The sequence below is a fragment of the Ochotona princeps genome, chromosome 23 (genome assembly GCF_030435755.1).
Source record: "Ochotona princeps isolate mOchPri1 chromosome 23, mOchPri1.hap1, whole genome shotgun sequence".
Taxonomy (NCBI): domain Eukaryota; kingdom Metazoa; phylum Chordata; class Mammalia; order Lagomorpha; family Ochotonidae; genus Ochotona; species Ochotona princeps.
In genome coordinates, this window is record NC_080854.1 from 22,361,773 (window position 1) to 22,374,376 (window position 12,604).

Consider the following 12,604-nt stretch of genomic DNA (forward strand, 5'->3'; position numbering starts at 1 on the left):
ATACAGGTGAGACTGCCTGCAAGAAGCAGGACTAGGGAATATGTCTCTCTTTACATAAGTAGGATATAATTCCCCTGACAAACAGAAGTTGCCTTAGACTGTGAATTGTTTCAGTGATCAACGCAAATATGATATTTACTCAAATGTATCAATACAGCTTGAGGCTTGCCCTGATTTCAGTCTTACATTCTGGGGCACAGCATAAAGAAAATATACAAATACCACAACCTCATGGAATTTACAAACTGCCCACATGTTAGCTAAGAGGGCAAACAGTTTCTCAGACACTGCTAAGTGCAATAGAGTACAATACAGATTTGTGTGTGGGGGGAAGGAGAGGTGTTACTATTTTGCATTATGTTCTCAGAGAAGGCTTTTCTGACTCAGTGGCATTGGAACAGACTTCCACCTGCAGGAAGTCACAGGATAAGCCAGCCATGCAGAGGTGTGAGGGAAAAAAAACCGTTCCAAGCAGATAGAATAGACCAAAGATACTGGTGATTTGGAACAGGCTTCCTTTGATGGCAGGGACACAGCAGGTTCCATGACACACGCACTGTGGAAGAATACGCCGTCAGACTTTCTGATGAAGTAAAGGCAGCACAGAATAGAAGGAGCGATGTCAAAATCTATGGGCTGAGTAACCAAAGGACCAAAGTGTCTGAGATGGGGAAAGATGTGGAGAAGATGACTTCTGGGTGAGGAAATTCAGGAATTTCAGCTCTTACATATGTTGATTTGGACTACTAGCTATCCACCTGGAAGGCAGGTGGGTGTTAAGACAGAGAAGCCTGGAGAGGAGTGGGGAGGGGTGCGGGACTTGTGAATGTCTCTTTTACCCACACAAAGCCAAGGACTGACTGTCCATAGAAAAGACTGCCAACATGGGGACTGAGTAGAAGAGAATCCTCAGGGGGAGGTCTAGTTAAGACACCGTGAAGGTTGGGGATCACATAAGCCCAGCCACTGAGAAAACATTATTCTTCATTTAAAACAAAGCAGAACAAAAACAAAACAATTCAGATAAGTATCCTTGAATTAGAATCTCTAATTTATCAAGTAAAAAAAAAACACAAGCGTATATCCAGCTATGAAGGAAAAATACTCTATTAAGAAACAATTACAAATAGACATTCTGAGCATGGCTATACTAACAACTCAATAATGCAGCTTTGTCCTTTCCCTTGGTTGCTGGGACAACTCTGCTACACACAAAATAAGATCTGTAAGATACTCAAGGCAGTACAGCCGTGATGTGGCGTTTAGGAGGTAATGTTCATTGCATATGCCTATTACACACACTTTTCATGACATACATTTGTGTTTACATTTGAACATAGCATTTGGGTGCTTTGTATTTGTAGAATCACTTCAAAGTACACTCTGTTTACTGTGGATTTTGGGTTTCTTTAAAGTTTAACATAGAGTATCATTTAAGTTAGGAGAGATTTCCTTTTCAAGACTGCTCAGACTCTAGTAAGGGTAGTTTTTGCACTTGCAACAATAGATATGACAGACATCATTTGCGTTTTAGAAGTTTGTTTACTATGTTTTAAAAGCCGCACTGTTTTTTCATTTCTTTTCCTCTGTAAGTCTTGAGGGCGACCTCTCTCCATCACTTCCAGCTACATGCTCACTCCGTTGGAGAATCATTTTAATATCCTAAAATAAAAGATTCAAAGGAAAGTTACAAATATTAATAAATGACTCAAGATTACTTATCCATCACCTAATTGAGGGCAATGATTCAACAATTCTTCTTTACTTTGAGAAAAATTGCTTCCATTTATTTTGAATCCCAACTTTCAATTTACTAGTTGTGTACATGGAGAGATATTTAAGATCTTGGGACCTTAGTCTCCATGTCAGATTAAACAATATTTCTAAAAGCAATTACACAGACTGTGACTTATAATGAACAAAAGATTTTATCCCTATTAAAGAGTAAAAAGCAGTGTTCATCTCTTATCTAAGAAAATATTAAATGTCAGATTAATCATATCTCAATATTTGTAGTTTTAGACCCGAATATTACTTTTCTGATACTGTTTTATTCCTTCTTACTTAAAAATATTTCATAAAATTTCTTTATTTACAAGGAAAAATGACCGAAAGGGAGACACAGAGAGATCTTCCATTCATTATTCAAATGGCTGCAATGGCTGGGCCAGGAGCCGAGGACTCTATCCGGGTCGCCCACATGGTTGGCAATGGTCCAGGTACTTTGCCATCTTCCAGTGCTTTCCTAGGAGCATTAGTAAGTGCCAGGTAGTAGCTTAACCTTTTATGACACAGCACAGGCTCCCTCTATTTTTTTTTTTTAATTTAATTATTTGAAAGGCCGAAGTACAGCACAAAAGAGAGGGTATGTGTGTGTATGTATGTCACACACAGCTTTTCCACTCACTGATTCACTCCCCAAATAGCTACCAGAGCTAGGCTGAAGCCATAAGCCAAGAACTTCATCTGATATCTCATGTGGGTGGCAAGAGCCCAAATACTTGGCCCAATGCTGTCCCGGGCACATTAACAGCAAGAGCTGAATGCGAAGTGGAGCAGCTGGAGCTAGAATCATTAGTCATATGGGGTATCGACTTTACAACTGGTGACTTAACCTGTTAATCACATCTGCTTTCCGTTAGTTTTGTAATATCTAGGCTGTTAAATACAAGGAGGTGGTCCACTTTTATCCACTTATAATGTCTAATCTTGTGCCTTAAGTCACAGATTTAAAGGCAAATTGAAGACATCACATTGTGGAAGAGGTATTACTGTGTGGGAAAGCATAAAACTGCATTAGGTAATTGCTAGTTTATTTCATAAATACTGGGAAATTGTTTTAAGAATATAGATTTGCCCCAGAGTTAATTCTAAAGGTTTTACTGTGTGGGTAGTTATTTTATCACTCAGGGAGACCTCAGTTAGTTCAGTCTCAGAGATGGCTCTTGATGACTGGTATACAGTCTGTTTTTGTAGTAGCTGTCATCATTGTGAATCACCTTCCTGAGGGACCTGGTTACTTGAATACATACACCTCCTAAAGCCAATGACCAACCTGAGTGAATCACCAACTGCCCCCACTGACTTCCCTGCTTCTTCCCACTGCAATTCTAAGCAACAGGCCTCCTTTGAACTCTGTTTTCAATAATTATGTTGACCATTGCATGCTAATTTGCGGATTATGGAACAAGGTGGCCTGTAATTAGCTGACACTTCATAGTGCAAGCGCCCCATGTATTTAAACTGTTTGGGGCTCAATTTATAGCTGAGGTCAAGAGCTATAATTTTCAGGAGCAGCAAATAGGGAAAATCCTGAGAGCGGAAGAGATTTGACACAGGTGCCTTGTGAAGACACAGAGCACCAAAGCAGTCATCGTAAAGCTAACGAAGAAAGTGGAAGGATATTTTAGTGTCAGAACCTTCCCTTCCTTTCTCCTTCCCTTGCCTTTTTTCCTTTTCTTTTTCCCTGCCTTCCGTCTCTCTTTTTCTGTCTCTCTTTCCCTCTCTCTCTTCCTTGCTTTCTCCCACCCTTCCCTTTCCTCCCTCTTCATTTCTTTTTCTACCAACTGCTTTCTTATCTACCTCCATTTCTTCCCTTCCCCCTCTATCCCTTCCTTGTTTTGTTAGCAAGAATGAGAAATAAATATGTCAATGGAAAGAGACCTTTTTTTTTTTTTAAATTTTTCACTTCAGAATTTAGGCTTTTAAGCCATAAACATACTTCCTCCTGACTCCCAATAATACAGTTAAGTCCCAGTTAGGGAAATTTACTCCTCTTCCCTTAGATTCCTTGGTGGAGCAACAAGGGGTAGTGAAGAAGGAGAGCAAAAGTTCAAGCAGTCGAGATGTTGAAGCAGAGCAAAGATATTCCCCAATTCTTCTGATTTTGTAGGGAATTTTCTTTCCAACGTAGCAGGAATTAATTGTGGCATCATTTAATGCTGAAACTTTTTCACTGTAATGTAAATAAATCCTAGTATACATTAATTCCAAGGGATTCCACAAATTAATCTCCTTGTTCAAAACAAGATCTCAATACGTATGAGAGTAGGATGCAATGCAGTACAAAGGGCCTATCGACCCTCACCTTAGGTAGGATGACACAATAATGTGGTGAAATGGTTAGAGATAAAGCAACACTTAGGGATGAAACATGAAGTCTCATATCATGACTCCACTTGGAAGCCTATCTATTTTCCATTGCTTTTCAGACTGAACCCAACTCCCCTGGCTGACAACTGATCTGATTAGTAATCCAATTGGACCCCTCCATACCTTTAGCCAAAAACCCTCTATGGGACTGAACCCTTCTCTTCCCATGTGGTTTCCTCTGTTTCACCTAACTATGTTACTGTCTTTTTGCAGCCAATTTATTCTTTCTCGGGCACACTCTGCCCACAGTTGTAACACAAAATTCTGATTGGAATTCCTATAATTTTATAACTGGATTGTTTACACTATATCATTCTCTTGTAATTCCCACATGTACAAATTTTCTTACAATTAGAAGTGGAATTTGCTTGAGATCAACAACTGAATTTGGCACTCATTTTTTTCTCTCTTTTATCGAGGATTCTACTATGAGACCCAGTGGCAGGTGTTCAAAATTGCTTAGTAATCTTAATAGCCATCATTTACAAAGCATTTTCCATGTGACACATGCCATGCCAAGGACACATGAACTTAATATAAACCATTGCCCTTGGAGTAGGAATGAGTGCTATCCATATGTAACAGATGTGGATAAGGAGAGGCAGGAAAAGGGACCCAGAAGATCAGGTAGCTTGGTGGGTGATGGGCCTGAGATTAAGTCCCAAGACTTTTTAATTCCAGAGTTTTGGTTCTTAAATTCTGTATTCTTACTTCACTTAAATTCTGTATCCACACTTCATTATGGATGTGCTTAGTGTCTCTACAGCTACTAGTTTGTTTGAAACAGATTTCAATTAGTACAAATATAAGCAATAACATTAACATAAGAAGGATCAGCAAATTAGTAAAAAAAAAAAGTGCAAAGCCACTTAAGTTCATATGGTTTCTGAAGAAACTCTAAAAGGTAGTTTGTTGTCAGTGAGATGTAAGAAGAAATGCTTCTTAGGCCACTTTGAATCTTACCAAAATGATATTGCCAGTATGTGATGCTCAGCAACTCTTTGTAGTCCAATAAACAACTGGCAGGAGGCAAATATGTAGGAAGACTTGCTACCATTAAAACAGGTTTATGAGAAGGTTGCAGCAATTTGCCGTACTCTGAAAGGGCAGTTAGCTTCTGCCTCCCCTTAGACTGTGTTGTTAAATACGTGGGACTTGCCTGAGTGGGTACCATTTTGGTCTATGTGGCTGCTTAGTTACCATGTGATCCCTGAGTTACACTTCTTTCTCCTGCTTCGCTGGTACCATTTCTTGGTTTTGTCCTCAATTGCCCTCATTTCTTTTTTTTTGTACAGGACTTAATCAATGGAACTAGCACTCAACCCTTCACAAGCGTTATTTTCACTGTATAGACAACAGTATCATAATTAAAGTACAATGAATATTTCAGCACTTGAAAATCATGGTCTTGGTTCCCTTTGGCAGAAGAGATGCTGTTTTGTATATGCTGTGATTATAGGCTAGAGTTGTTACATAGCTGAAATGACCCTGAGCCTTAATGATCCACCCTCCTAGTTTGAACTCTCAAACTAGGAGACTTCTGTTGTGGTCCCACCATAGTCTCATATCACCCACAAAGTAGATCCATTGCACTGACAACTGCTTGAATTGTTCATGGCTTGCTATCCTTTGGGTCCTGCAGACTGGCTTGTCTGAGCAACTTTGGCTTCTTCCCCTTTCATGCTTGTTTAATGTAAGAACTATCCCACTATGTTCTGAACCAGAGCCCATTTGAATTAGGACACCTCAGGTCACACTCACAGGGAGTTTATAATCTGAATAATTTGAAATCAGTTCTTGGATGAAAGGATGCTTCAAGAGTACAGCAATTTCAATTAGCTCCAGGTCCTTGGTATCTAGTTCTTGAAATACTTTTATGAAGCTCTTAGAAGAAGAAGAAAAAAAGAGAGAAGTTAATTAACCTTACAATCATGTAGATATGAATAAATTACTCTTATTTGCTAAAAAATTCACCATAAATTTCATAAAATGACACATTTTAAGAGAAATTCTGTAAAAAAAATACTGAATATTGAGGGCAAAAAGGTTGTCCCTTTTACAGCATCATTTCACCAACCTCTGCATAAATGTTTTCTGTCTTAAGGTGGCTGGTGAATCTGTTGGCATCCTTTACTTCGCTCCCTCCTCGGAACACTCGCAGCAGTGTTTCCATGGAAATCTTTTCAGTGTTTGCATTTTCAGGGATATCTGGTTCCTTTCTATCTTTTTCCTCCTTTTCCTCTGTGAAGTCCTTTTCCTCTCTTTCAGCATTTTCTTCAGTTTCCACATAGCCCTCGATGGGGCTCATGTCAGCAGAGGAGGTCTGCAAAAATTATGTGAAGAGAATTTGAAGTCAGGCTGAAGGCTTCTGGGCAATCGAGACATTTGGAAAACACAAATTTGCCTTATACATCTATAGTGGAACAATACAGCCCACTACAAACTAGCCAAAGGAACTCTTGTAGACAATATGTTGAGTGTTTCGGAAATCATGATGTCAAAAACCCTTGACCAGTTTTGTTTCTAAGGCACGATGGCCTCAGTGTGTCTCTATTCATCTCCATAGAGCTGTAAGCCTACCACAACGCCAAGTACAACAACTGGACAAGGAAATGAGTTACTGTAACAGCTGCCAGACTTCCAAACGTGCATATAGATTTTTTAACTAGATTTGGTCTTGAAGTTAATTGCAGTGGAAAGGTTATGGTGAGGTATTTTCTCAAGCTTGATAGATCCTAAGAGAATCAGAAACATTTCTTTGGACTCCAAAGAAATCCAGACAGCAAACTGAGTAAAGAAAATCAGGTTGGGATTCTTACTGCGTGTCTTTGATATCTGGCCAACATTCAGGAACACAAGCATTCTCATTCTGAGTATGCAGAGAGTACCTTACTTTCAAAGTCAGTTCTTAAATATATTCCTATCCCTTTACTCAATATTTAAATTAAGATGTGATCCAAAGAAATATTGATGGACATAATTTTTTATATATGGATGCCCATACATTTGGTGTTGCAGCAATAATTAAAAACACACAATTCTTAAAATGGGAAAAAGATGATCTAAACTGGACAATTATGATGGAATGCTATACTGTCATTAAAATTATGATTTGAAAAATACTCAATGGTATGAGAAAGCACAGTAGGACAACCGTAAGCAGAACATGACAAAGTAACGAACACATTAGGGCCTTCATTTTGTTATATGTCCACACTTATTAATGAAAGCAAAGCAAGCAGACACATTAAAATGTTAGCAACATTTACTTTTGGGTAATTGCACAAATGAGTCCCCTTTCCTGTTTTTCACTTTTCACATCCTGTGTAGTAAAATTGCATATATATATACATATATATATATATGCATGTGTATCATGTGCATGTGTTTCTGGTAATGAGTTAATCAAATTTGATAATTTGCATGCAACATGTGCATTTTGGGAAAGTTGGCTGTCCAGTTGTGAGAGAATATCTTGCTTTCATTCTTTATTGTGCCAAGGACGGGAAACATACTAATTCAGGAGACTGCCGATGTGTGATAAAATTCAATTCAGGACAAGTATAAAGTGCTTTGCTTCTGCACACTCCTTCCAAATAATCATGTAAGTCTATATGTGAAAGGATTAAGGCGAGGGACAAAATTGAGCCAAAAGATTTCTGAGTGACTAAAGGGAGTGTAATCAAAAAAGGTGCTATTTACCTACCTATCTGGGATCATCTTGATTTAGTTGGCTAAATCAGAAATTCAGTGTTTAAAGGGATGGAAGGATTCTTTTAATGCTGTAAGAAACTGGAAATGGTAGAAATGTGAAACTTTTGGAGATTTAGAAATTATTAAATTGCCTCTCCATCTGTAACATTCTGGGCTGATACTATTCAGTCTAGTGAATGAACACAATTAGCATGTAATGCATCTTGTGAGTGAGGGTAGAATAAAGGAATTTCTATCCAGGGTGTAACCACCATCACAGTGTGGACAGGAGAGAACCTGTGAGTGTGTAGGTGGCTAGTCGGTGCTATGAGTGGATGATAAAGAAAAAACTTACCTCTCTGTAAGTATTCCCAAAAGTAGGAATGAACTTATGTTTTTTCAGTAACTGACAAAAAAAATCCTGGATTTAATGAAAAACGTCCAATACAAAGGTCAGTAATTTAAACATCTGTTATTTCAGAAATACTCATTCATGTCAGAAGATATATTCTAAATTTTTGCCATTTTTTCCTCTCTAGTGGCCAAAATAGCATAAGTTGGTAGCTCTGTAAGAACAGAGCAGGCAGTTTCTAGGGGGTAGACCAGAACAACAAACTCTGAATCTTAGTGGGATGGTTGGGCAAATAAGATAAAGAGTGTACTGTCTGCCCCTAAAAGACAAGGATACAGCATGTGGATGTATCAACGCAAATGATGATGAAAATTGGAAGAAAAAACAGTGTTTCCCAATGAGTGAGTGCCAGTGGCATCAACTCCATGTGTCTTACACTGCAATCTAAGTAGGGAGACAGACTGTGGTGCCGACAAGAACCATGTCAGTCATGGCTGGTTCTCAGAGGCAGCCCTCAAGGACCCGGTGTAAATGTGTTCCTGGAATGGTGCGTGCACATCTTCCTGACCATACATTCTGTGATTCAATCATCTCAGTCCCACATCTCAAAGGCAGAACAGAAGGTTGGCGCTTGTGATTCGTGTGGGCAAAGCATCAAAGAGTAGTGTGGAATTAGAAATGCATGTGCTTTTGAACCCCAGGGCTTCAGACATTCTGCCTAAGATGCTTTTACAAAACATTTACAATGTAGGAGATTCAAGCTCCTAAATTTTTAGATTTCAACATACAGCCCCATGCCACATGGGTTTTGGAGTGAACTATTTCCCCAAATGGTGCTTATTTACAGATCTGTCAGTGTGTTATTAATGAATGCCTTTTTCTCAAGCTTCTTTGAAATGGAATTGAATTGAACGCTGAATAAAGTCACCATGGGTAGTGGAAACAGACTACGGAAGAATAAATCACAGACAAGGTTTCCAGTTTGGAAATGATTATCTTTTTTTTTAAATTGTTTTTCATTTTATTTGAAAGGCAGAGGAGACAGAGATAATCTTCCATCCACTGGTTCACTCTCCGAATAGCTGAAACGGCTGGAGCAGAGTTGATCCAAAGCCAGGACCCTCTTCTGGATCTCTGAAGTGGACACAGGATCCCAAGGCTTTGAGACATCCTCCACTGCTTTCCAGGCCACAAGCAGTGGCAAGTGGAGCAGTCAGGATACAAACTGGCACCCTTATGGGATCCCAGTACTTGCAGGTGGAGGAGTAGCCAGTTGAGCTATCATACCAGCCCCATCATTGCATATTTTGAGAGTGAATGTGGATCCATTGGAAGTTTTATTTCAGAGCAGACTCAGGATGGCCTCCTGGGATGAGTTTGCCCAGGAAACTAGAACAGACTGGAAGGAGATCAGAGATGAAGCAGCAGAATTGGAGACAGAAAGGCCTGGATGAGAAGTGTGAGAACATGTGGGAAGGACAAGGCTGCTGTGCTCCCAAACAGACTAGACTCATTTTAAGTCATGTGAGAAAGATATGCGCTCCATCCATTGCTGGGTCCCAACCCTACACTTCACCTCTGGTGTGCAGTGTTCCCTGTTGGGTTCCTGTACAGTGCTCTTGGATTTTAAAGGAGCTCTTGAGAGTATAACTTAAGGGGAGCTTCTTCCTGAGCTGATACTCAAGCAGAAGGTGAATGAATAGGACAGATGGGATGTGCTAACTGACTCGCCTGCCACTCACAGAGGGACATCTGTTACCTTGGCAACAGCTATAGTACATAACCCTCTTTTCCTGGTCTTCCTGCTCAGGGAAGTCTGCTATCACGTCTACCAATCCCACTGAAAGCATTTATCACTATTTGATGCATTCTATCTTCTACTTATTGTTGGTTGTCTGTCTTTCCCTGCCTTGTTGCTGTCTGTCCTCCCCTTGCCAGTTCAGCAATGTTATCCCGGATAAACCTGTTCTCATTAACTGTTTGTGGAAACATGAATGGGTGCATACGACGCTGCTCTCCCTAAGTTCTGGTTCTAATATGGTCCCACTGAGAGGGCACCCAGGGTCTTCAAAGGAAGTATCATGGATGATCTTGTCATTGACAATGAATAGATAAGGCCTTGGATTATGCAGAAATCTCTGACTCTTGTACTTGGATAAAAGGTACTGCATATGGAGAGAACAGCAAGAACTAAGGCAGGGAGGGAAGAAGGTGGCAAGAACTCTTTTGATTGGCAAGGCTTCATGTCAGTCTTCATTCTATGCATGGGTGAGAAATGAGATGAAATCCCTTCAGCAGGACATTTTTGTCTCTTTAACAGATTTCAGAGCTATGTAAAAGCACAATTTATGAACTAATTGATTGATATACTCAACGCAATACTGATCTACTCAAAGACTTTGGCATAAGCTCATAGGTTCAGCACAAGATAGTTGTTCCCTACCAATCCAACTCCATTCTGGTTTATTAGATGCTTAGATTCCAGAGAAGCAGAACTTGGAGAAATCATTGTTGTGTGGGCTATACTGAATAAGGTGAAACATACCACAGACTAGGTGGCTCCTGATATGATTTGAGCTAAAGGAAAGCTTTCCCGAGGACAGACAACTGAGACCTCAGGGAAAGCTGCAATTCAGGCTTACATTATAGATGTAACTGGCCAAGTTATAATGGAAACAGAAATGTTCCAAATCAAGTGTATTCATTGTCAACGTGACTATATACCATATTTAATTCCTATGAGTGGAAAACACCCCTTTACTAAACATCCTGCCATAGTTGTACCAGGGTTTTAAGAGTCCCCAACTTACTAGGCATTTCCCAGCCCTAGTGAAGGGGAAGCAGGTTCGCCTGTCCGTGGACTCAGGGTCAAACCTCAAGACAACATGTAACACAACACATCTCTTCCCAATGTAGATGCTGTCAAAAAGGCCCTGAGGGTGTATGAAAGAGAAAGAAGTGTGGCTTGGGACAGCTGATGAGTCGTAATGCTGCTTAACATGGCCAGAGAAGGTCTCTCTGTGAGAAGACATACAGGCAGTGATCTGTAAAAGGTGGAGTAAGAGAGTCATGTGGTGTTCTGGGATACAAGCATTTTGAGAGAAGTGTCAACTTTCTCCCTTCTGTGTTCATAGAGGGAGGATGGAAACAGCACACATTCCTTCCACTGCTTTGTCCCCCACAATCAAAAGCTGTGCACAGCGCAGATGGGTACTTCAGGTCCACATTAGTTAGTACTTTGCCCAGAGGCTTTTTCATCTAAAAAGAACAGAGTCCTTGCTATCAGTAGTGTACGATCTTCTGGTTTCCTCCTCTAGATGCCAAAGTTAGTTCATTTTTGGAATTCAAATTAAATTACCTTTTCTGCTATCATGACTGGACCTTCAACTTTTCGGAAGATATGAGTTCCAATGGCCACACTGAGGGCCCTGTAGACCCCTTCCATGGGATCTGGGTGGCAAGCAAAATACAGCAGCATTTGTGTGTAGTCCAGCTGGGGTGGGTCCATCTCATAGTCAGCAAAGAGCCTAAAGAAAAACTGTTAACAAAAATGATTTCAACCAAAGGGGAAACAGGTGCACTCTGTTGGGCAGTAGATCCGTATAGTGGTGGAGAATTCTTCCGGGAGCTTTGCAATTAAGTTACCTTTTCAGTATTGAGTTAGTAAAGCTAATATGCTATGAACGGTATGAACTGAAGAAAAGCACAAAACAAAAACAAAACCTCAAAAACCAAAACCAAACAAACAAAAAACCCAGGGCTCTAAGTATGGATGTAAGTGACTGTTGTGTGGAAATCAATGCTAACATTTTGAATGGATGCACAGATTAACACAAGAGCAGTCTACAAGTTAAGTAGGAAAACAGAGCCCAAAGAGCAAGGGCTCATTAGCTACTCTTAGAATCTTCTGAACAAGAGAAGCCCTACCCTACACATGAGACTTGTGGACCCTCCCGCATCTGTGCGAAGGGGAAGGGAAGAAAGGGAATGACACCCAAAGCACTGACACTCTTACATTGCTCTGAACTTCATGTTCAAACTTCCCACCACAAATGACTTTTTGCTATGTGGACTCATCCAGAGAGAGTTTGGTAAGAAACACATCTCAGTTCTGGCAATTCTGGCATTCTGAGTGAGTGGCCTGACCACATGTTCATAGTTACAAAAATTTCAATGCTTTTAAGCTTGAATCACAGTACAAATTCCACCCTTTAAGAGCTGTATCACCTAACCTCTTCATTTCTATTTGAAAATGAGAGAGAGAGAGAGAGAGAGAGAGAGAGAGAGAGAAAGAATATCTCCTACTGGTTCATTGTACAAACTGCTAGAGTAGCTGAGCAGCCAGGGCTGGTTGAGTTCAAAGCTAGGGAGCCTGAGGTCCAATCTGGGTGAACCCAGCAGCTACCT

At 40.2% G+C, this 12,604-nt stretch overlaps 1 protein-coding gene across 2 annotated transcripts in view; it reads right to left on the bottom strand.

The window, feature by feature from the left end:
- Positions 1-1,522: 1,522 nt before the first annotated feature.
- The window catches only part of SPEF2 (sperm flagellar 2), a 139,731-nt gene continuing 128,649 nt past the window's right edge, over positions 1,523-12,604 (bottom strand). The window contains exons 31-34 of one of the 2 annotated variants that reach the window (XM_058680010.1): positions 11,556-11,735; positions 6,230-6,475; positions 5,914-6,036; positions 1,523-1,662 (exon numbers count right to left, since the gene is read on the bottom strand). In XM_058680010.1, the coding sequence (XP_058535993.1) occupies positions 1,573-1,662; positions 5,914-6,036; positions 6,230-6,475; positions 11,556-11,735 (639 nt within the window). In that variant the 3' untranslated portion in view covers positions 1,523-1,572. The remainder of the gene's footprint in view (positions 1,663-5,913; positions 6,037-6,229; positions 6,476-11,555; positions 11,736-12,604) is intronic. The other variant, XM_058680011.1, reaches the window with a different exon arrangement.